Source organism: Gopherus flavomarginatus, chromosome 1 (assembly GCF_025201925.1).
Source record: "Gopherus flavomarginatus isolate rGopFla2 chromosome 1, rGopFla2.mat.asm, whole genome shotgun sequence".
Lineage (NCBI taxonomy): Eukaryota > Metazoa > Chordata > Testudines > Testudinidae > Gopherus > Gopherus flavomarginatus.
The window spans coordinates 74,890,050-74,914,495 of NC_066617.1; the positions used below are offsets into that span (position 1 = coordinate 74,890,050).

Below are 24,446 nucleotides of genomic sequence, written 5' to 3' on the forward strand. Positions count from 1 at the left end.
CCATCTTAGGGGCCTATTATAACATATTACCAAGGTTCAATATGGCTGTTTCGGCGGGACGGCGCTGGGGAAGGAGAGTTTGTTTCCATGGGGTGGGCAGCGCTGGGGGGGAGGAGTTGTTTCTGTGGGGCCAGGCGGTACTGAGGTGTGGGGGGGTGCTTTGGGGGGGGCTGGGCAGCACTGGGGAGCGGGGTTCGGCCCTCAACTGTTTTCTTTGGAGTAATATGGCCCTCACTGCTTTACGAGTTGTGCAAGCCTGCCCTAGAGACTTCCTAACACCAGGCTGAATTTAGTTCTTGGAATTAAATTACTTTAACTCTTGTCCTGTAATTATGCCACCCAAACTCCTAAATACTGTTAAGAGCCTTTTAGACCACAAACCAATGTCATGTTAATAACTGCTCTTGAGTCTAAATTCTTCTTAATTTACACCAGTATAAATCCAGAGTAACTCCACTGAAGTAAACGGGATTACTCCAGATGTAAGATGGGGTGACAGAGCAGATTTTCATGAAGAGATTTTGTTGCTGCTGAAACGTTTGGAATAACTGTGAAAGAGGGATGAAGTCACTTCAATGGTTGTCTAACTGTATTATATTGAGAGGCATAATTTCGATCATTACGGTTATAGTTTGCTTCCTTGCTTTTCTGTGGTTTAAATAACACAATGCCCTGAGGATTAGGAGCAAAATGGAGCCATGACTAATCATTGTGATTTGCCATAAGGCATGTCAAGAAAACCCCCAATTTTAGTGATGTAAATCACTTCTGATTTCCTTTCCAAGACTTAAGTAGTTTTATTTATGGTGAAATGAACAATGCACAATACGCCAAACTGCAGCTATAGACCAAGCATCCCCTCATTTTGCTGATGCTGTTGTCTGTGAGTATTTGTGTCTACTTACTGTAGCTACAACAAATAATGAAAAGCAGTTGATAAGGAATGTTTGAACTAGGCTCTGTTTAGTCTATATCTTATAGGTTTAAGTATATTGTTTTGACTCCTTTGCAGCGTCAGCATTTCAGCGTGCACTTGAGAAGGTGAAGGGCTTCACTCCATGTATGGGGGTAAAGAATGAATGTACTGTTAATAAATGTAGTCTATGTACTCGTGCACTCTGGAATACAGATTATGTGGAGAGCAAGAATTAATCCAACCTAGGAACCATACTAATGCGTTCTCAGTCAAGTTCATGTTTAAATAAATACATTCCTGGCAAGGCAGCTTCATGGGTTTTCCGCTCAGTGGGGCTATTTTATAGTGCAAGGGTGCTTACCATTCAGCCTGCCAAATCTATCTCACTTAGGTCTGCTAATGAGGTGAATTTCCCAAGTTGTTCATGTACCTTGGGAAACTGAGAATGATGCCCTAGTTAACCCATATCCTCGGTCATACTAAAGCTGCTTCATGTAACTCTAGTAGCACAAAGCAGCCATAATGCAGATTGACCAGCTAAAGTAGGATCGCCAAACCCACTTCAAGTAGCTTTTAGTGTAGCTGGGGAAAGGGGTACTAACATGCCCTCGCACTCCCCAGCTGTTGGATTGGCTCCTTGTGGGAACTGGCAGCCAGGCGTTAAGTGAGAGCAACCCTAAAGCTGTCCACTCGTATGTTGAGGACCAGGTTGGTGCTTGGCCTGTCCCAGGATTGGGGGTGTAAAGGACCTGTCTCCCAAAGGACTGTGCATCTTGGGTACAGCCCAGGATGGGACCATGGTCTGGTCACAATGCTTTTTCTCTCTCTTTCAGGCAACTTGCAGGCAACCCTTGACATACATTTACGAGTATCATTGGTTGGATTCTGCCTTGCTGTTTACATTCACGATTGGCAATACTGGCATTACAGAAGCTGCATGTGGAGCTGGTGCAGAAAGTTGAAGAAAGAAGGGAGAATGTTTCTGACCTGTTAAGTTTTTCCTTGGGGTCCCCTATACCAGTCATATAGCCCAGTTTTTCAGATTAGCAGTTTTGATTTCAGGCAGGGAGTGAGTTCTGTTTTGTAGACAATTTTTCCTGAATTGCTGTTGGCATTTCAACTGAGCCAGCCTGAGATATATAAGAGGCTTGTGTCATAAAATTGAAAGGTGCTGTTGCCATCTTCTGGGATGGTGGAATTATGTCCAAGCATGTGGACTAATATAGGAAATCTCAAAAAATTCAACAGGTGTGGAAATAGCATATGTGCACACACAATTCATTGTAGGTTTCGAGTTCTGTATTAAAGGAATTCATGAGGTGGTAAGATTAACTTTTAAATTCTTTTCTGATTTGAAGACTGCACCCCATAACTTCATACTGTCCATTACAGTAGCTCTCTGAGTCTCAAATGAAACATGCTTTTGTGCAACTGTCAGAATATTTTGATTTGTTAGACTAGATTATACTTCCACATGAGCGTGAACATCACTGAGTTCAATTTATCAATGTCATTGGAAGCATTAGGTACAGGGGACCAGAGCCCCAAGAAATGTGGGCACCTACCTCCCATTGTAATCAGTGTGAAGTAGGTGCATAAATAGTAGAGCTAGAAAAGGTAAGGAAACTGACTGGTGCTATGGAAAAATTAGCACTAATATTTCAGGGAGAGGTGACAGCTTAGCAATATGTAACAATAGCAGCACCCATGTCCTATTTCTTACAGTGCTAGAGCTGGGCCACACCCAGTGAAATTGTCAATAATTTAGAAAGGGGTACACAGAATGCATAATTTATGGTACTGCTACCAGCTCTTATTGAGGCCATGAGCTAAGCAAGATTCAAAAGGGTTAGACACTGCTAAACAGCATCATCCACAGGTCTATTTTCAGTGACTAAGCGTTAGAGGGAATGTGAATCCTCCTACATAAACCACCCACTACCTGCCTTGTAGTAGGAGGAAACTTTGCGTCAGTTGGCACGTTACTCCATGATTGTCCATTTTTCTTAGAGCACTTTCAGCTGGGCTGTGGTCAGAGGTTGACCTTTGCTTTGAGCTGCTATAGAACTACCTCCTACATTCTAGCTTGTAAATGCTGTTTCTCCTCACCCTACTCACTCTCAATGGGGAGATGAATATGGCTGGGTCCAAGGGCAACAAACCCATGAGTCCTGTTGTGGCTAGCTTTAAAAAAAAAAGATGGGTGAAGAGTAAAAAAAACAAGCTAGCTCTAGTATCAGAGGGGTAGCCGTGTTAGTCTGGATCTGTAAAAGCAGCAAAGAGTCCTGTGGCACCTTTTAGACTAACAGACGTATTGGAGCATGAGCTTTCGTGGGTGAATACCCACTTCGTCAGATATGGGTGGGTATTCACCCACGAAAGCTCATGCTCCAATACGTCTGTTAGTCTATAAGGTGCGACAGGACTCTTTGCTGCTTTAATCTAGCTTTATGAATCTACTTTATGCTTCCATCTGGCACTGATGCCTGGACTTGGGGGTCTGAATAATTTATTTCTGAAAACAAGCCATGACCACTGTGCATCTTACGCCAACTACCTTTGACTGCTATTCAGGCCAGTCTAGAAATTGTCAAATTAAATTCTCCTGCTGGTGGCATGGCCAGGATAAAGAGGTGTGTGCCTAATAGAAATGACCATGCTCGGGCTCAGATGTACTTGTGGCAGGGGTGTACTACAGAGCTGTGGGCTTGCTCCTAAACAGCCTGTCCTCAGCTATGGATTAGTCATCTATTGTGTGCTGGCTGAACAGGGCCTAGAAGAGGAGAATTTGGCCCAGGCATCAGTTTGCTCCTTGAGAGTTTTGAGTCATATGCATTCCTTGCATATTACTTCATGTGAAATGGTCAGATGAGCCCAGTGGAACTGTCAGCAGTATGCCCCTACTCAGTGTAGGAGCCTAGCTCCTGTTGTTGGAGCTTGCCAGGGAGCAGGTGTTGGCATTGGCTAGCCTTGATGTTAAACACTCTTGCTTAGCTATGGTTCTTTTTGAACTACAGCAGTCCCTAGGAAAGAATAGTGATAGTATTAAAAAATAACCACTAGTCAGGGGCTTTGTAAGCCTCTTTAAAAATTCCAAATCATGAGTCCTCTCTGCTGGCTTCACCCAAGCAGTTAATAACTAAACCTTGGTCTGAAAGCTGGCCTGACATCAGAGGTTTCCCCTAGGGCTGGTGTGTGTTTCAGTTTATGTACAAGTCACCGTGGAAGGCCCAGTGTAGAACCAGCACGTAGTGTTAAACGGTGCAGTTCTGTGTTGAAAACACTTTTCTTTGTTAACAAACATGCTGAGACCCCACTCCTGGTGTTACTGTTCCTTACGCAGAGGGCTTAGCAAACCAAAGACCATTTTCCAATAAGAAAAAGGACAAAGAAGCATTAGTACAGGCTTCTTTTCCAGCTGTGTGGCTGCTGGATCTTGCCTACATGCTCATTGATTTTTGGAAGGGGTAAGGTTATGAGGGAATTTGCCCCCAGGACAGACCCCATATGAGTATTACACCTTCTTTGGCAGGGTGGGGCATAGGTCATGTGCTGGTTTGAACTAGTGTAAATTGTGGATTCCCTGTAATGTGACATCTTTTAATCAGGAGTTGAGGACTTCAGTAACTCAGTCACTGGTTAGGAGGTCTAATACAGGAGGAGGTGGGGGATGTTCTGTGGCCTGCAATGAGCAGGTGGTCTCACTAGATGAACTAACTACTTGGCTACATATAGGTAGCTAGAAGCCAGAAACAGCAATGTGCACATGGACTTGAAGAAATGGCTTTAATCACATAGTGTTTTCACACAGCAGGAGTGGGAGCCACTACCATAGGTACCCCAGACTCTAAAGTAAGGGACAACAGTAGTGTGTAAGACTGAAAATATTAGTGGTCATTACATGTAGAGATTGGTGAAAAGTCCTTGATAAGATGTGATTGAGTGATGCCCTTTTAAGACTGTCAGTAGCAGCCGAGGGCATTCAGTGTTTTGGATGTCTGCACAAACAACATGCCTGCCTATCTTCTCTATACTTTTAAGAAGGTCCAGCATTAATGCTTGTTACTTTCTTCCCCATTCTACAGAACTAGCCCTCCTCTGCAACCTTGGGGGTTGTAATAGTTGATTACAGAGCTGCAGGATTTCAAGGACTACATACTTTAATAATAATAAATAAAAAATGGTGATGAGGCAGTTAAGGAAGGGATTGTTGTTTGAAAGGCTTACTTTCCCACTTGGTCAATTCAGGCCTAGGCCATTTCTATTAACCCAGTATCTGTTTTTCAAGCATTAGAACAAGACTGCTAACAGCAATTTGTTTGAACTTGAAGTGTTAGTTTGTGCAAGTAGCTGGGGGTTTTAGCTTTCATTACTCCTGCAGAAGAGACAGGCAGCCTTGCTTTCTTTCCCCCATACACACTATAGTACTGAAGTAACTCTGCTGACAACACTAAGGGTATTAACATCGATTTTAGATATGCAACTTCAGCTACGTGAATAACGTAACTGAAGTCGAATTTCTAAAAGCGAGGTACTCACCTGTCCAGACGGCGCAGCATCGATGTCCGCGGCTCTCCGTGTCGATTCCAGAACTCCGTTCGGGTTGATGGAGTTCTGGAATCGATGTAAGCGCGCTCGGGGATTGATACATCGCGTCCAGACTAGATGCGATATATCGATCCCCGAGCAATCGATTTTAACCCGCCGATGCCGCGGGTTAGTCTGGACGTGGGCTAAGTCACAACTGTCCCTTTCACTGCCTTACAGAAATATTTTCAATTTGATAATAGCAAGCAGCTTGAACTACTCTATTTATGCTGATACCTTGGTGTAACCTCACTGCTTTGGAGATGGTAGTTATGTCAAAGCTAGTGGAGGAAGTGCTAGCTAGCACTTTTCTGGGTCACAACTGCCCCTCCCCCAGATGTTCTCTATCAAAGGAAAAAGCCTTTGACTAGAGTAAATACTTTAAAAAAAAATCCAGGACTGTAACATTGCACACAAACCTAACCTATGCACAAAGACTGGGATCAATATGGGCTTTTGCTTGGATGATAAATTAGGCTCCTCTGGTTTCTCTTGAGCCCACCCCCAAGTGCCAGGAGATGGGTCTCTTTCCCCCCCAAAAAAGGATTAAGTTCAGAAGGAAAAACTACCATGCCTGCATCAAACTGGAACAGGTTCAGAGACTGGCTACTAGGATGATCTGAGGAATGGAAAACCTGTCTTATGAAAGGAGACTCAAAGAGCTTGGCTTGTTTAGCCTAACCAAAAGAAGGTTGAGGGGGGGATGAGATTGCTCTTTATAAATATATCAGAGGGATTAATATCAAGGAGGGAGAGGAATTATTTAAGCTTAGTATCAATGTGGACACAAAAACAAATGGATATAAACTGGACCCCAGGAAGTTTAGACTTGAAGTTAGATGAAGGTTTCTAACCATTAGAGGAGTGAAGTTCTGGAACAGCCTTCCAAGGGGAGTAGTGGGGGCAAGAGACATATCTGGCTTTAAAGACTAAGCTTGATAAGTTTGTGGAGGGAGATGGTATAATGGGATAGCCTAATTTTGGCAATTGATCTTTGATTATCTGCAGGTAAGTATGCCCAGTGGTCTGTGATGAGATGTTAGATGGGATGGGATCTGAGTTACTACAGAGAATTCTTTCCTGGGTGCTGGCTGGTGAGTCTTGCCCACATGCTCAGGGTTTAACTGATCACCATATTTGGGGTCAGAAAGGAATTTTCCTCCAGGGCAGATTGGCAGCAGCCCTGGAGGTTTTTCACCTTCCTATGGGGCATGGGTCACTAGCTGGAGGATTCTCTGCAGCTTGAGGTCTTCAAACCACAATCTGAGGCCTTCAATAACTCAGACATAGGTTAGTGGTTTTTTACAGGAGTGGGTGGGTGAAAGTTGGTGGCCTGCATTGTGCAAGAGGTCAGACTAGATGATCATAATGGTCCCTTCTGACCTTAAAGTTTAAGGTCAAGTGTTTTAAGTTACTTTACTTGGAGACTAGCATCTTCCTGTCAATCACCTTTAAGAAAGAAGCTGAGTTTATTTGGATGTATAAAGGAAGCCTTGATGGTTCTCTTCCCTGCTCCCGCCTGGACGGTGGGGAGGAGCAGGAAATTTACTCATTTTTACTTTAGGGAAAGATGGTCCTTTTGTACCCCCCCCCTTTTTTTTTTTGATCAAAGAGTAAGTTTGGAAAGGGGGCTGGTTGACCCACAGTTGGGGTGGACAGAGGTGCTTATGTATCCTACTAGTAGGTGTGGGCTGTGTTCTTTTCCGTGCTTGAGCCATGGAGGCTATCAGTCTAACAGCCTGGCTCTTGAGCTCAAAGTGTGGAGACCTATGCTTTCAGCTCAGGAAATCAGTGACAAGTTTGTGACATTGTTTAAGGGGTCTGGAGTTTTTTTTTTTTTTTAGAACTTTGGCAGAGGAAAATGGTCACTTCTTAAGGTTTTTAGTTCTGATGCAGTGTCACTAGTTCTCCAGGAATTCTTCAGGTCTAGCACTGTACACCCTATTGGTGAAATCCTGAACCACTGACCTTACCTGGTGTTCTGTCATTGACTTCAAAGGAGACAGGAAGTCACCTAATATTTCTACAGTGGGCAGCAAAGTAGACAGAAACACGACTAAATTAAGGCAAACCCAAGGCTCTAAGCACTCACAATGCTCCTCCCAGCTCTGTCCCCATCTGGAATACCTAGTAATACCCCTCCCCACACACACTCCCCCAAGCAGATGCATTCTAGTTGTGGGATAAGTTCTCATGCCAGTGTCCTCTGCTAAGATGTTGCTGCCAAGGGTGCTCCTATTCAGGTCTCTGAATTAACATCCCTATTGGCATACATAGGGCAACTCACACCTGTTTCAGGCTCTCCTCCCTCCCCTAGTCACAAGGGCTAGAAGCCTTTTGGGTTAAGCAGAAACTGGTGTAAACACATGGCTCTAGGTGCTGGGGAGCTAGGTCCAAGTGCCTTAATCCAGCACTGCGCTCAAGCTCTTTATACTGGTGAGACAGAGGGGAAGCAGTTTACACTTGATAATTTAAAGATAAGCTAAACAAAAACAAAGTCACAATATGCAAAGCTTTATTGAAGTGGAATGACAGTGCTAATATAGTGTTCATTAACATGTGGTGCATGAGAAAACTGAGAAATATGTAGTGCTGTAGTATTTGTTAAAAGCTCGATCTAAGCAATATTATAGTACACTAGTGTCAGTTTCACAGTAACTAGTAACACTTAAGCTGTGCCTTGTTGCAGAGAAGGCGTCTCAGTGAATCATGATCAGCCTTGGATGTTACTCCTTCACTGAGCATGAACAAGGGCCCCTGCTCCCTGGCCATATCCAAATCCTTTGGGGCCAAAGTTCTTTGCATAGCAGCCTGAAAGGGAAAAAAAGCCACATGTTTTCAGAAAGACATGTTTGGATGCCTGCAAGTTACTTGACTTCTATTGCTCAGGACTGCTCAGCAGTCCATGTGCTCTAAAGCAATATTCATGGAAGGATGCTGGAGAATAAAGCCTTTAACTATGCCTCAAACAGAACAGCATCATTAAGTAATATTGCACAGCTGCAGAATTGAGCCATACTGCAGTGCTACGTGTCCCAACCCTATCAAAATGAAGGAATCCTTATCAGATGTCAGCACAGGATTCCCAGCCCAGAGTGACTCTAGATCTGAACTGAACATCTCTGCTGTTTAGAGCATGTTACTCTAAACTGTAAGCAGCTGGGATCATGCATGTTACTTCCTTACCTTTACAATAAATTTCACCTTCTTTCTCTGTCAGGGTTGTGGATTCTAGACTCTTCCCACACTTAGCACATCGGAAACAGTTTTTGTGCCAAGGCTAAGAGAAGCAAAGAGTACAAGTCATTGTATTTACTGGACACATTAGGTACGAGAGACTCTTGAAAGTAACATTTCAATAGAGATAGGTACAGACTCCTGAAGCCTAAAGCAGACAAGGATCCTACTTGGGGAGTTTTTGGTTTCTCACTTAGATAATGAAATGACATGACTGGTGATAAAGACCAGCTCTTTTAACAGATTGTTTCAGATGCAAGTTAGCAAAGAAATATGATTTAGTGTTCTACCTAAATACATCTAGGTTTTGCCAGAATCTAACATGACTGCAGCCCTAACCACAGCCACATGCATTTCTCTTTAAAAACCTCACTCATCTCTATCTTGGTTTAAATGACACTGAACCAGTTTGATTAAATGGCGTTTTCCATGCTGGGAAGCTGCTATACTAAGGGAATTTTGCATCACAATTGGCCTACCTGACTCTTTCTGCCTAAATATGCTCAAAACAGTTCTGTTTTGAGCCAACTCTTGCTTTGATTGCATCTCCCCCTGTCCCCCACAGGCTATTTAGCAAAGAACTTTATCGAAATCCTACTTTACCTTTCCAGCTCCTATTACTTTCTCAGCAGCATAAACAGAATCACCACATCGAGAGCATTTCTCTGCACCTCCAAATTTCTGAGCAAACTTTGAAGTATTTGGACTTGTTGTAGGTCGGTGAGGAGATGGTGTGCTAGAAGGAACAGTTATATAGTAGGTCAGTCTTGTGCTCCTATTTACCCTCTAAATCAGTGGTCCCCAAACTTTTCATGTCACCCCCACCCCTTGCCCTTGTCTGCCCCCCCCTCCCTTGAGAAGCAGTTGGGAACCATGGCCAGGAGTGTGGCTGCAGCTCCTGGGGAGGGGAGAGGAGGGGTGGACAGGGGTAAGGAGGCCAAGGCTGTGTCCACAGCTATGGTCAGAGCTAGGAGCCAAGAGCAGAATGGGGCTGGGTGGCCCTCCTTCCCAGCCCCCTGCCATATCCCCTGAATATTCCTCCATGCCTCCCTACAAGGGCACATTGTTCTAAGAAGGGAGGAGAGCAGGGAGATAACTGAATACATGATAAATACACAAATAATCATTTGCAACTAAATACACCTAGGTTTTGCCAGAATCCATAATGACTGCAGCCCCAGACACATGCATGTATCTTTAAAATCCACCCTCACCTTATCTTGATTTAAAAGGTCACCACATCAACACTGAACTGGTTTGATTAATGGTGTTTCCATGCTGAGAAGCTGCTATTTTAAGGGAATTTTGCATAATAAAAATAGGCCTACTTGACCCTTGTATTTAGTTAATGACTGCATGATGTTAAGTTTCCTCCATGTCATAATACTTCCCAGTTATCCAGAAGGTGTAAAACACTGCAAAGTAGTATCTAATACTGGATACTGACTTGATGAGCTATTGCCCAGGTCAGTATGCCAGTTTCTAAATTAAATTTGGAGATACTGTAAGTTCATAAGAATTTACATCTCAACTGTTAAGATCTAGAAGCTGGAATTTTAGAAACACTGAGCTACTAGCACAGTTGAACTTTAATGGAACTAGATGTCCACGTTAAGCCTTTCATGAAGTCATCAGAATTGTCTACTAGTTATGGCATTTGTGTTTAGATAGCAAACGCCAACTCTGAGCAGGTTTTGATACATCTTTAAGTACTTTGACCTGGCCTGCTGTAAGAACCCATTCTATCACACTTTTGCTACTAGCTAGCCTACTAGTTGCTATACCCAAGACTGAAATGCAGTGAGGCACTTCAATTTAGTGAGAGCAGGATTAAGTTTTCCATATAGACATTAACTCTATACAACCTCAAATCCTCCTTTATTTTAATTCATAACTAGAATACAACCTTGTCAAAGCTTAGTGTATGAGCCTATCAGCCAGTAAGTAGGATATGAATACTAAACAAGCCATGTTTAGTAATCTTTACACTTTCATAAAGCCAGTAACCAGCACAATATAATTTTTAATAATCCAGAAAGATTAAAAGCTTGATCCTGAAGTCCTTGCCTACAGGTAACTCCCACTGATATCACTGGAAGTTGCATGCAGCAGGACTGCAGGAACAGGCATCATGGGTTCAGTGCACCTCTGACTTCAATATTCTGCTCTGGGATACGCTGGCATTTTGGTGTGCATTTAGAACACAGCCACATTATACATCTGTAAAAGCATTTGGCCTTTAACTCCTGCATGAAGAACCTTCGGCACAACATGAAGATCACAAGCCAACTGTACATCTTGCAGTTAGATACAGTGAAGAGTTGAACTTACTTGTCATGCTTAATGCCCAGTCTCTCGCCTCTGTCCATGTTGAGCGTTCCTGCTCCTTGGCCATAGCCATAGCCTTTAGGACCATACTTTTTTCCATAGCAGGACTTGCAGTAAACCTCATCATCATGAATTGCTACAGTTGTGCTGTCTAAGTTTTTCCGACAAACCACTGGAAAAAAAGTTTCAGGTTGTCAGAAGGGGCCATTTTCAGCCATAGCACATGAAGTAAACCAAAAAATGTCAGATGACGGATGTCACGGGTTCCCCTGTCCACAGTTCTTCTTAATGAACTGTGGAACCACTGAGAATTAGAAGAGGCAGCTTCTCTTTTGAATTGGTGAATTATGTTTAGCTTCATAAAGAGGCTAAGTTCCCTCGCACCCTCATGGTCTGATATTTAAAGAATGGAGACTTGCCCTAGTTTGATTAATGAGGTTACACAGAAAACCAGATACTACAGTCAATTTCCTCTCTTGCTTCAAAAGTTACATGGAAATAAGCATCTGTATCAGAGCAGAAGCATTTAATTGTCTGACAGTTCACAGCCCTCTGTTCACATGGTTCTGTTTACTTTCTATGGATACCAGACTGGAACTGTAAAAGCAGTGAAGAGTCCTGTGGCACCTTATAGACTAAGACATTTTGGAGCATGAGCTTTCGTGGGTGAATACCCACTTTGTCGGATGCATGTAGTGGAAATTTCCAGGGGCAGGTATATATATGCAAGCAAGCTAGAGATACCAAGGTTAGTTCAATCAGGGAGGATGAGACCCTGTTCTAGCAGTTGAGGTGTGAAAACCAAGGGAGGAGATACTGGTTTTGTAGTTGGCAAGCCATTCACAGTCTCTTTAATCCTGAGCTGATGGTGTCAAATTTGCAGATGAACTGAAGCTCAGTTTCTCTTTGAAGTCTGGTCCTAAAGTTTTTTGCTGCAGGATGGCCACCTTAAGGTCTGCTATTGTGAGGCCAGGGAGGTTGAAGTGTTCTCCTACAGGTTTTTGTATATTGGCTTTCCTAATATCTGATTTGTGTCCATTTATCCTTTTCCGTAGAGACTGTCCAGTCTGGCCGATGTACGTAGCAGAGGGGCATTGCTGGCCGATGTACGTAGCAGAGGGGCATTGCTGGGAACTATAAACCCAGGAACCAGATTACATCATAGGCTACTGAAAGCAATTATTGGGTATCTTTCTATTGCAAGTGGCTGATCCTCCTTTTCTGAGGAATGCAGAGCTTCAGGAAGAATGAAACCAGGTGTGAACAGCAACATTTTAGCAGGCAAGAAAGAACTGGATGTATTATACAGATTGACCAGAGAACAGAAGTTAAGAGACTTGCCCAAGGTCACAGCAGTAAGGAATTAAGCTATTTCTGCTTCCCTCTTCTAAACACTGCTCTTGTAACTACCTTCAGTTATAGCATTTTGCTGTCTGTACAGGATACAGGTTGGACTGAAAGCCCAACTACAACCCAGTTTTAAGACTTAGCTTTAAAAAAAGCTGTAAGCTTCAAAATACACAGAAACCTTTGTTTATTGCATTGATTCAGTAGACCAGTGGTTCTCAAACTGTGGGTAGATGTAGACTTGCTGAGGCCTGTGGCCAAAGCCTGAGCCTGAGCCCCACCACCTGAGGGCTTCAGCCTTGGGCAGCAGGGCTCAGGTTACAGGCCCCCTTGCCTGGTGCTGAAGCCTTTGGGCTTTGGCCCCCCCAACCCAGGGTGGCAGGACTCAGGCTTCAGTCCCCCACCCTCCTGGGGTCATGTAATAATTTGTTGTCAGAAGGGGGTAAAATGAAGTTTGAGAACCACTGCTGTAGACAGATGATACATTTTATAATTAAGAGCAATTAATCAGTTTTAAAATACACTAAGTCTTTATGTTTTAAGCTCAGCAAAAGAAACATGACCTTGGCTTTACTCAGAGTGAAACATACTAAACCAACAGTCTGACTGCATGTTCCAAGTTTCTAACAGGAGAAACTTCTATAAAATATGAACTTAAGCCAACTGAGCCACAGCCAAATAATTTGTTGTAATTGCTGTAGAGTACCAGGAAAAGGAACATAAACACACCTATCTCCCATCATCACACATAGATGGGATGTTGCATCTATTAGTGGCAAGCTAGTTTTGAAAGTCTTCCCATCTGTAACGGAAGTTTCCTTTAAACCAAGGCTGAACCCTAATTCTGGTCCCCAGAGGGTCAAGGCCAGAATGCTGGACAAAGTGACACTGCATACTTGCAGTAAGTTGAAGTACTTTGATTGTGTTAGACAGGCAGTTGGTGAATTTATAAGATTAGCTTTTTCTGCTGTAAAGATTGTTGACTAGTTGTAAAAAAGGTAGTTTTGATGCCTCAATGAGTTGGTTAGACCGAAATAGTGACTTGGACTCTGCTCATGTGAAATAACCCACAGCCTCCTATGCCAAGGAGAGCTAGGATTTTGGCTCTGCTACATGTATTAGTTAGAAATTCAGCCAAACTACTGATGCTTTAATATCCTACACAATCTACATGGACCTGGGAGAAAGGGAAAGGGAGGGCTCATTTAAATTATTCCTTCAGCCCTATCTACTTTCCAACAGATTCAGAGGCAGAAGCTTGGCTCTACAAAACTGTATCTAAACAAATCCAGACTTCTTGTGGTGCTATTATCTATTGGACAGAATTCAAATATAGGTTTCTCACTCCAAAACATGTTCCTTGCCTTTTACAGACATAAGTTGTGAAGGAGAGATCTAGACGCAGTTTAACAAGTCTCTTTATGAGCTCTCCCACACCAGAGGAGAGTGATACTCTGTGGTTCTGGATGAGCTCTCCCTCTGACACGGAGATCCTTATCAGGTGTAAGGGAAAGGGTGGCAAGTTAATCTAAGTCTGACAGCATTCATAGCTTTGAGTGCCTTCCAAAACTAGACCACTCAGTCAACTTGCACTGCCATTCAGTTTCCCAAGTGCCAACTCAGAGCCTTTATTATGTAACTCCTATGGATACTTTTGTAGAAGAGCATCTTGCTCAGACACCATTCAGTTTGACGTACAATAGAGCCACTGAAGCTTTCACTGAAGAGAGGTGGCACGACACAAAGCAGTGTGCGAGGAATACTTACTGCAGAGAAAGCAGCATCTGTGGAAACTCCTCCCATCACACTGAACCTCTTCAGCATGGTAGACTGTTCGTCCACAGGCACCGCACTTGTTACCGCCTCCCCAGTTCGGCATCCTGACTCTGTGGAAGATGCACTAGCCATTAGAGACAGAGCAGCAAGATTGAGATTGTTCACTGAATTGTTTCACAGATACAGTTCTCAGAGTCAATACAAAAGAGTCTGAACTGTTGTTGTTTAACACAATGCTGCCAGTCTGCCAGATTTTTGGCTGCTTTGAGCCTACTTCTATAAGAAAGTGTCTATAGTAGTCAGACTGAGTACTAAACACCTTCTACATCCCAGATAGTACTCATAGGGTCAAATAGCCTTTGTGGGCTTCTCTGTAATGCTGCAGGAGCCTCCATGTAAGCTTAGGGAACAAATCTTTAAACATCAAAGTTCCCACTGTTGTATGCAATATTGCTTGGTGCATTCAACAGAAGACCTGGAAACAGAAGATACTGCCTCCCAAAAACCACATTTTACATTCCCTGTTCAGGATTTTGAAAGTTACATGAATTGAATATGCACAAAGTTGCATGCATAATGGCTTCACTGTACCTTGAATGAACACCCTCCCAGATGGATGTAATTTCAGTTTCTATGCTTCATTAATCCTGTTTCTCTTTTCTGATGGAAGCCAACCAATTGTGCCAACAAAGGGATTTTGTTTTTCTGTAGAGTCTGCGCCTTGGAAAATGGCATAAGCCATAAGGTTTGCCTCACTGGAGAGCAATTCACTATGCAAAGACTTGTTTTTTTCTGAAAAAGAATCTGATATTTGGTGGCTAATGGGGATTATTTCTGAGGCATCCTCATGCTAGTGACATAAAAACCTCACCTTCACTAGGCAAGTATGTGCTAGAGCCTAAATATACAAAGTAGAATTTTGTGAAAGAAAATGTCTGACAGCCACAAGCATGTAGTACTATTTGTCACATACTAAGCTGTAGTAAATTTTAGGAATGTAGTTATTGCACTTACTGGTTTGATACTTCAATATTTGATAGCGGACAGACCCCACCCCCTACAGCCATAAGAGGAAAACTGGTGCTGCTAGGATGGCACTTCTATGAATGCCAAAAGCTAACTGCTGAAAAAAATTCCAGTTTAAACAGAAGAGCACTACAGTTAAGGTGAACAATGGGAGGCCCTTGGGACAACTGGATTTTGTTTCTCAAATGAAGCTATTCGTTAGATGCAATTTTCCAGACAATCAAGATACTTGTAATAAAGACATTGTTAGTTCTCACTGCAACAGCACTCCTCTATAAAGCAAATTTAAGGTCAGGATTTTAATAAGAAAATAACTGAGTTCAGCTGCTGTTTCCTCATGCCCCCTTCCTCCCCCCTTTTTCCCCTCATTTGTTGGCTCTTGTTCAAAGTTAGATTGTGAACTCTTTGGGGCAGGGGCCATGACTGTAAACTGAACAACAGTTGAGGCCCAGTTGTTAGTTTTTTTAAATGCAGAGCCAGAATTCCACTGATGTTGTAGTTTTAAGACAAGTATTTCATCTATGTGTAAATATTGCAGCACCAGTATGGTATTGACATAGGGAAAGTTTTCAAAGGCACCAGGGGCTGCTAGGCAGGCCTTGTGGCCCTGTAAAGTTCTCCTATGCGAACCAGAGATAGATATTGGTGGGGTGGGGGGAAGAGGTGGAGGCTTCCCTGGCACAGCTCAGCCTCCCTTGATACTGCCAATTACTGAAAAGGCAGACCTGCCCCTGATCAGTGCTTTGGACACCATCTTATTAGTCAGAGGGCTGATAGGCATGACATCTGAAGTGTCGTCTCCCCTCTAACTGCTGGAAGTAGGACTCACACACCTACCCATCCAGGACCTTCTGTTCCGGGAGGATGTGAAGAAAAAGTGGAGAAATATCCCCCTGCCAACTTTCAGACCTGTCTTTGCTGTTCCTAGTTGTTTTCCCCAAAGGGCAGTAGCAAGTAGTCAGTATGACTCTTGACCATGGGCAGTGGGTATAATAGGCCAGGGGAGGCTGCAGCTGGTGCTTCCTAGACTCCGGAGAGATTACTGATGAACCCAAGATGCAGAATGGCAAATACCACCTCCTCAGAACCTGCATGGAACATATGAAAAGCTTCTTCTGATGAGCGAGACCCTTGATTGGGATCTGGGGAAGGGAGGCATGGTGCAGGTGGCCCTGGACTCCTCTGGTCAAGGGGAGAGCACTTGGGCCTCCAACCAAAGGGGGGAGTGCATCCTCCAGGTGGGAGGGCTTGTGGTTCTGGCTGCAGGGGCTAGCCTCCCCAAAGGGGGGCTCCTCCTACCACCCATGCTCTTGATAGTTTCACTGCTGTCTGCAGGGTTTTGAATTGGAGTTGTAAGACTGACTAGTATTTTAATTGCATTTTGCAGCTTGGCAAACCAATAAGCAGAGGAACAACTGCTGTCTGCCTATACACTCAAAAATCCCACAAACAAAAACCACACAAAAACAAAAAGCCACTACTGGTTGATGTTCAGTTTACATTTGAAAAGGTTCTGAAAAGACCTTAGCAGCTAAAATTTTAAAAAGGTGTAGCAAGAGACATGAATACACCATGACCAACTCCTACCTCAGCAGACCTCTAGGGTTTCTTCCTGAGCACCACAGTTGGCACTATGGTGTCTAAAGAGAAGCTAGGCTAAGCACCATTCATTTAGTCTTTTATATTCTTCCTTTTCCCATGCACTTGTTTTACAAGCCAGATAGGGTTGCCAACTTTCTAATTGCACAAAACCGAATACCCCTGCCCCACCCCTTCTCCAAGGCCCTGCCTCCTCCATCCCCTGCTCTCCCTCACCCTCCACTCACTTTCACCAGGCTGGGGCAAGGGGCTGAGGTGCAGGAGGGAGGCGAGGACTTGGCTAGGAGTGCAGGCTCTGGGGTGGGGCTTGGAATGAGGGATTTGGGGTCAAGGAAGGTGCTCTGGGCTGGGGCACGGGAGAGGGTTTAGGGTGCATGGTCCCAGTAACACTTGGTGGCAACTTCCTGGGAGCTGCCACCAAGTCCCTACAGCTCCTACACACATGGATGGCCAGGGAGGCTCTGCACACTGTCCTTGCATCTGCATGTGCCACCTCAACAGCTTCATTAGCCAATGGGAGCCACAGAGCCAGCCCATAGGGCTGGAGCAGTTCTTGGAGCCTCCCATGTGTGGTGGTGCTGCAGGGACCTGGCAGCTGCTCCCAGGAGCCACATGGAGCTAGGGCAGGCAACGAGCCCTGCCTTAGCCCTAGTCCCCCACTGTGCTGCCAACTGGACTTCTAACAGCTTGGTTGGCAGTGCCAACTGGAGCCGCCAGGATCCCTTTTTGACTGGCTGTTCTGGTCAAAAACTAGATATCTGGCAACTCTAAAGCCAGAGCAACACTCCTCCTACTTACATCATCTTCCCCTTTGCCCATCTTTTTGCTTCCAACACCATCCTTAACCTCCAGACTTGAGCATCTCAAGTCATTATTTTCCCATTGTGCAGCCCTTACTCAAAATTAGGAGCTCTGTTCAAGTAGCTCCATCTATCTTAGAGTTAAATTGAGTTTCAGATACCTGTGGAGGGGTATCTGTGGTGTGTCCTACAAAGGAATGCTTCTGAGTCACTATCTTTGGGACACCGTACTGTATTAAGCATATGAATAGTTTATGCATCTTTGTAGGCCAAGGACTATATCCACTCCATGGGGCCAGGGTTTTCAGTTTCTCAAGGAGCTGTGGTAACAATGGGGGGGGGGATGATTAAGGCAAAGCACTGAGGTTATAAACCCCTCCAGAGAAGTACCACCTGCTTGGGAGGCTCTCAAAACCAGATTCTCCAGAGACCAACAGACCAAGGACTTTCGAACAAATGGACTGACCTTAAACTTACTTGGGGCCCTTCATTCTGGTTCCTGATCAAGAGACCAATCAAAACTTTAGCCACAGGGGAAACCCAACAGTGGGATTTGAAGGGCTGACACTACTAGAACCTGAGACTGGCATTGGGGTGACCTTTGGTGTTTTTATTGTTATTCTATGCTGTCTCTAATGTTTTTCCCTCAAGAGTAAACATGCTTGCTTAGAAGGAGCTGTGTGGTAACTTATCACAACTAGCAATACACTGTTCATAGCCCTTGCAGAGAAAGCCAAGCATAGGCACTGGCCTTTAGGCAGACTGGCTTGCTGGGGATATCATAGTGTAGATCAGGGAACTGTGCAGCCTGAAAAAAAAAAAATCCAGTCAGAAGCAAGTGAGATGCAGGGCTCTGCCTCGGAGAGGGAAGGGCTGGGAGATGGAAACCTTTAAGTGGGTGCCCTTGGGGGGAATCACAGAAGGGAAAATACAGGTGCCCTTGTCCTGAAACTGTGACAGCATGCCCTACAAAAGCAATGTTACTAAGTAACTGCTAAGAGACCTTTGCTCAATGGGGAAAAAAAAAAGCAGCCACTAGTGGAATGTGGGAAAACAAGATTAACTCAAATTGGGATATCTTAAGCAAATTTTAAAGCAGAGGTTTACGGGGCTGTTCTGTTTAATACAGAAGTGGTTTAGTAGCTGTTCCATTTATGGTGGTGACATTAATTTAATTACTGTCATATTTGTGCAGCCTTTCCAAGAGCTTAGCACTGTTGCTTCTCAATGGGTTGGTAATAACAAATACTCTAAGTAGGCTAGTAAGATTTGTTTTATGACACCACTATGTGTCATTCTTGGCATCACTGTAGAATCTAAAAATTAAGATTCCATTTCTTTTATTCAAGTGTTTGGCTGTGCTACCACACAGCAGCTGACATCAATCATGGCAAACAGGGTCCTCTGAAAGAGGGATACAGGCTGCATTCTTCTTCCAAACCCTTGTACATTAACAGCAGAATGGAGGAGAGATTCCTTCCCACTTTGTACGCGTCTCAGAGAACATGCCAAGTCAAAATTTTATTAAATAAGCTTCTTTCTTGGGCCTCACAGGGCTTTGGCACTGTTAAAAAGGCAGGTCAGTGCCTTGTGTTTTTGATTTTCACATTTGAACCTCTCTATGTATGTTTACACACACAATTGCATCTTCTTTCTTACAAGAATATTTAATAAGAAGGATAGTCCCAGTGATGGGGTACAGGGACTGAGACCCAGGTTTGCAGCTCAGTCACAGCCTTCCTGGGACAGTCAATTAATCTACCCTGGGTCTCTGGTCCCCATCTGTAAAATAGGGAAAGCACTGCCATACCCCAGAGAAGCATTGAGAAGATGTAATTCATAATGGATTCTAAGATGTATTGATACTACTGTGATAAAGGCCATGCAAGTACTAGACAGAATTTAAAGGAAGTCAGAATTTGATGTTCTTAAGGCTTCTGATTTTCAAACTTCAACAAAGGTTAGTGCTTCAAGAAGGTGGGTATCTTTGAGGAGACCAAGGCCAACTATCCTCCCCTTCAACATTCCCATAGGAGCTTCTATAGCAGCAATAAAAGTATTCCTTGAGCTATCAGCACAAATCCCCAAGCAGTCGAGATTAGGAGAGACTTCAGTGAGAAGCAGTCTGTTAATCTGTTCCACATACAGCACCTCAGAGTGGCCAGATAGCTAGAAAACTATACCTAGTCCTGCCCTAAAAATCAATTCTTTCCATTAAAAGCTAGATAGCATGTATTCTGTCTACTTTATTCCAACATGAGCTATGCTATACATTACAGCCCAACAGACAGATTAATAACTTTCTGATTTCAGTTCTCAGAAGGGTAGTGAGGATGCTGTAGCTCATGAAAGCTGCTTGCAGAACTTGATAAGCCTTCTGCTAGTTCAGGCAGGCTTTTAATGAATTTAAGAGTCATTGACGTGGTACTAAGTTTTCCAGATGTTTGTACCAATGGTACCCTATAAAAATGAAAGTTCAGAATTATGAGTTCTTGGCAGCCACCCTCCTCTTCAGAGGAGAGTATATCTGGACTTCCAGTATGTGCCTGCCAAGAGGTACTTAATTCTATCCCCTGCACCCCTTCTCAGAATGGTTCTCTTATTTACTCCACATTGAACGCCATGACTATACTACCCCCCTCCTCCCATTCCTCAGTTCAGTGCTGTTCGCTGATGAGAATATAGGGTTAAATTAGCAGTCACTAGTATTTCGGCAATTTTTTAAAAACAAACAGTGTTTGAGATGTTTCATACTACATTAAAAAAACAACATCTTAAAAAAGTATTTCCTTGCCCTTGCTTGGTGACTGTCTAGGAACTCACATTTCATACTATGTTAAGTAAAGCATTTGTTGGAGAGTTTGGCAAAAATTCTACAGGTGGTTGACCTTAAAGCTTTGATTCTTATTGAAAATCAGACTCGTGTTTTTTGCATTTAAACATGCAGTGTGTAGAGTCACAAGTAGAACATCTTGCCTAAGGGGCAGTCCGGAAAAGAAGCCAACTTTAACCCTTCTTAAGTTTTAACCATGATGACAGAGGGCTCAATGTATTAGTGAAGGACATAAGAGCCAAAATTGATCAAGGTACTTCATCTAGAATGGTGAATAGGCAATATGCTAAACAGAAGCATGTGGGGAAAAGCACTAAGCTACACTCCCATGCAATGCAAAGGGATCAAGGCAGTGAGGCTGCCTCAAGAACACCTAGAGGCAGCTACTGTGCCCTGCAATTAGGTGCCCAACCCTGTTTGCTACCAAAAGAGATGCATACACACAATAGGAGGTGCATGGGTAGAGCTATGCCTTCCAGGCAGCTCCCAATCCAGAAGCCTTCTACATTAGCTACATGTTAAAAATGATACCTGGGTCTGAGTTTCCACTGGATGCAATCAAAAGACTAGAGTTTTGTAAGAGCCAGCCAGGAGCAGAAGAGCTATACAATTAAAGCAACAGGAACCTAAAGAGTGAGGCTACTCCCATGCACATAATGTACATAGAGCTGCATGAAACATTCCCATAGCTGAACAGTTCATGACCAAGTTGTTTTTCACAAGCTAACTGCAAACAACTAACTATTCCTGGGTTTTGGAGTCCTGGCCCATGGGAAAATGCAATATTTCTATATTTAATTTCTCCTGCTCAGCTGTACCCCCCAAACTGACACTTTCCCTTTTCCACTTCAATATTTGTCCCACTTCTACAACTAGTTGGGAGCAACAAGTATGCAGACACTAACATTATCACTACAACACTTCCATACAAGAGCATGCACTAGTACAATCTCCCCATGGCACATAAGAGCCCAGTGAGCCACCTTCGATACTAAAATAAAAACCACCGCAAACACTTACTACTGATTGGAGAGGTCATGGGGCAGTGAGCTGTTTGGAGTCCTGTTCGGAAAAGCATGGCAAAACTAGGATGCTTTGAGCCAATGGAGATTCCCCCCATGCCCTCAACACAAGATGACTGTTGCTTCACATTCCACTGGATGAGAGGACTATCTCCTGCAGAAGCCCTGCAAGTTTGTTTACTGAGCACAAGGAGCTGGTTCAACCATTCAGTCATGGAACCTGACAAAATAGCAAGGGTCCTCACCCCAAGTGTCCAATCTACAAAAAACTGCCTCTAAAAAACCTCACTTTAGTGCAACATTTTCCAGACTCTACTTTCACTTTTCCCCGATGCAGTTTTTTTTTAAAAAAAAAGCTATGATGCTTTCATAAAATGGCAACCTAGAAAAAGGGAAGTGTGGAGTGTTTACTATTTAGTGTTTAGCAATATTTACTATTTAGTTTCTATTGACAGACTGATGTAGCATGAGATTCTTTCCCCTCAAAAAAAAACTACACACTAGCATGCAAGTGTCTTAGGACAGGAACTGTCTTGTACAACACTGTCAGCACTCAATAGTTAGATAACTGCTGTGTACTTGAGCTTCCAGAAGGAAATCCTGCTTCAGAGCCCTTGCTTATGAAGTTCTGTGAAGAATGCTATTTGGGGGAAGGAGGAAATCTTTCAAGCTACTAACCTTGCATCAAGTCAATTTTAGATGTACAAGAGACCACACCAAGCCTTTCTAGTCATGTACTACACAGTAAGACTTGTTGAAAATGGAATTGTTTTGGCCAGGAACTTAAGTAATCAGCTTGGCAGGCTAATATGCTATGTGTACACATATCTACTATAGTGGAACCTCAGAGTTATGAACACCAGAGTTACCACTACACACCTTATTTGGAACAGGAAGTACACAATCAGGCACCAGCAGACACAAACAAAAAACCCACAAAATGCAAATACAGTACCATACTGAATGTAAACAAAAAAACAGTGAAAATTTAAAAAATTGGACAAGATGAAGAAACTCTTCTGTGCTAGTTTCATTTAAATTAAGATGGTTAAAAGCAGCGTTTTTCTTCTGCATAAAGAAGTTTCCCAGCTGTATTAAGTCAATGCTCAGTTGTCAACTTTTCAAAGACCAATCATAACATTAGGAACATTTCAGTTACCAACAACCTCTATTCCTTAAGTGTTCATTACTCTGAGGTTCTACTGTACAGGCTTCTTTTCCACAGGTATCAGATAACAAGAGAATTCAGATTGTTTCACAAACTGATGTTTTGAGTTTACGCATGTTAGTCCATGCACACCTTCCTGCCTTCAGTCAAATCAAACTGAAATGCAAACCCTCTAGACCCACTCTTCTTAAGTGATTTTGCAGTAACTCTTCCCTCTCTTCCCCCTGCAATATCCAAATGATACTGAAGACTCATAGACAGAAGAAAATACAGTTGATCTCATTACCCCACAAGAAGTTGGGCCACTAATTCTATACTACCAGTACCCAACAGAAACTGCTGGTTAGTTAGCATAGTTTTAGGAGACTAAGTTATTGCAAGTATCAGTTTAGTATATCCAAACATATATATGCACATCAGGCTCAAGGTATTTCTAGCAAACTAGCAAAATACTAATTAATCAAGCGCCCCCAGATATCAGCATGATGTAACCATCCAATATCCAGATATTTAATTTGGCCCAGGAGAAAGGCAGGGCCAGATTTCCAATTAGGCACATGCCCAGGGGCACCAGCGATCTAGGGGCACCTTACCTCTCTAAAAGTGTGCTATACAAACACCAGGTGTAGGCAGGATGGACACTGAAGATGCTGTGCCTAAGGGCATGTATGGTGTAAATCCAGCCCTTAGCCTAATGAAGCCAATATATTTTAGCAAAAGTGTCCAGAACTGGGGAACACTTAAGCTGACTAGGAGACAACAAAACCCACACAGGTGGTATTTTGTTCCCATCAGGTAGCAAAGCCATTTTAAATCACTGCCTACTGGCCGAAGCACGTCCGCCCCATTGCTGGCTGGGCCCGCTTCGGGCTCCCACAGGAGCGCACCGCCCCAAGGAGTCACTGCACTCGGGAGGCGAGCCGTGCGCGGGGACAGTGGAATCCCCACGCTAGGAACTCGCGGACAGTCGCTCGGCTTCAGAGGCCCTACACGGGGTCACGACCCCTGAAGCTTTTGGAAGCCACCTGTAATGCCGCCAGGCAGGCCCCGCACGGCAAGACCCCTGGCTGGGGGCGCTGAAAGGCGGCACGAGGAACTCCAGCTGCAGCAGCGGCGGCGTGTTTTGCACTAGCCCCACACGCGGGCCCCTGCTCGCCACCCAGGGAGTCCCGGGGGGTCCCGCCTCTGACCCACGCCGCAAGCCGGCCGGCGGAGCGCCCTGCGGCGGGGCGCGCGGGCTGGTGAGCGGCCCTGGGAGGGGGTGTCCGGGGCACCTCGCAGCCAAGCAGCGCCCAGCAGCCCCCCGCGGGGGCTGCACCCGGCCTCGGACCGGCCGGACCCCCCGTCACAAGGCGGGACGCCGCCGGCCCCGGGGCAGAGCTCCAGCCCGCTCCCGGGCAGCGCGGCCCGCCGGATACTCACCGCAGGGGAACGCGGCCGGACTCACTGTCGGCAGACAGGGCTGGGGCGGCCCCGGCGCCTCTTTAAAGGGTCCTGGCGCGGCCAGGGCGGAGCTAGAGCAGGGAGCGTGGCCCCGCCTCCCCGGCCACTCCCCAGCCCCCACCCCTCGTCCTCTGGCCGGCCCCACTCCCCAGCCGTCGCTGACCTTTAACGGCGGTCTCAGCTTCAACCCCCCCGCCCCGGACGTGGGGCAGAGGCAGAGGCCTGCGGGAAGGTTGGGGGCGCAGTTTGCAGGCGCTGAGCCCCGCGTGCGGGCCGCTCCGGGAGTGCTCGGCTGGGGAGCTGGACTGCAACACTCAGCAGCCGTACGGGTGTGTATTAATCTAGGTAGTTTGGCTATGGGGAT

At 44.5% G+C, this 24,446-nt stretch overlaps 1 protein-coding gene across 2 annotated transcripts; it reads right to left on the minus strand.

The window, feature by feature from the left end:
- Positions 1-8,001: 8,001 nt before the first annotated feature.
- CSRP2 (cysteine and glycine rich protein 2) lies at positions 8,002-24,158 on the minus strand. 2 transcript variants are annotated; one of them, XM_050935942.1, is made up of 6 exons: positions 24,062-24,158; positions 14,183-14,301; positions 11,072-11,240; positions 9,344-9,476; positions 8,690-8,783; positions 8,002-8,314 (listed from the first exon to the last, which is right to left on the minus strand). In XM_050935942.1, exons 2-6 carry the CDS (start codon positions 14,292-14,294, stop codon positions 8,238-8,240), a joined length of 585 nt encoding a protein of 194 aa, XP_050791899.1. In that variant the 5' UTR covers positions 14,295-14,301; positions 24,062-24,158; the 3' UTR covers positions 8,002-8,237. The 2 variants fall into 2 exon arrangements, with proteins under 2 accessions (XP_050791899.1, XP_050791900.1); XM_050935943.1 differs by lacking the exon at positions 24,062-24,158 and adding an exon at positions 23,233-23,376.
- Positions 24,159-24,446: the final 288 nt, after the last annotated feature.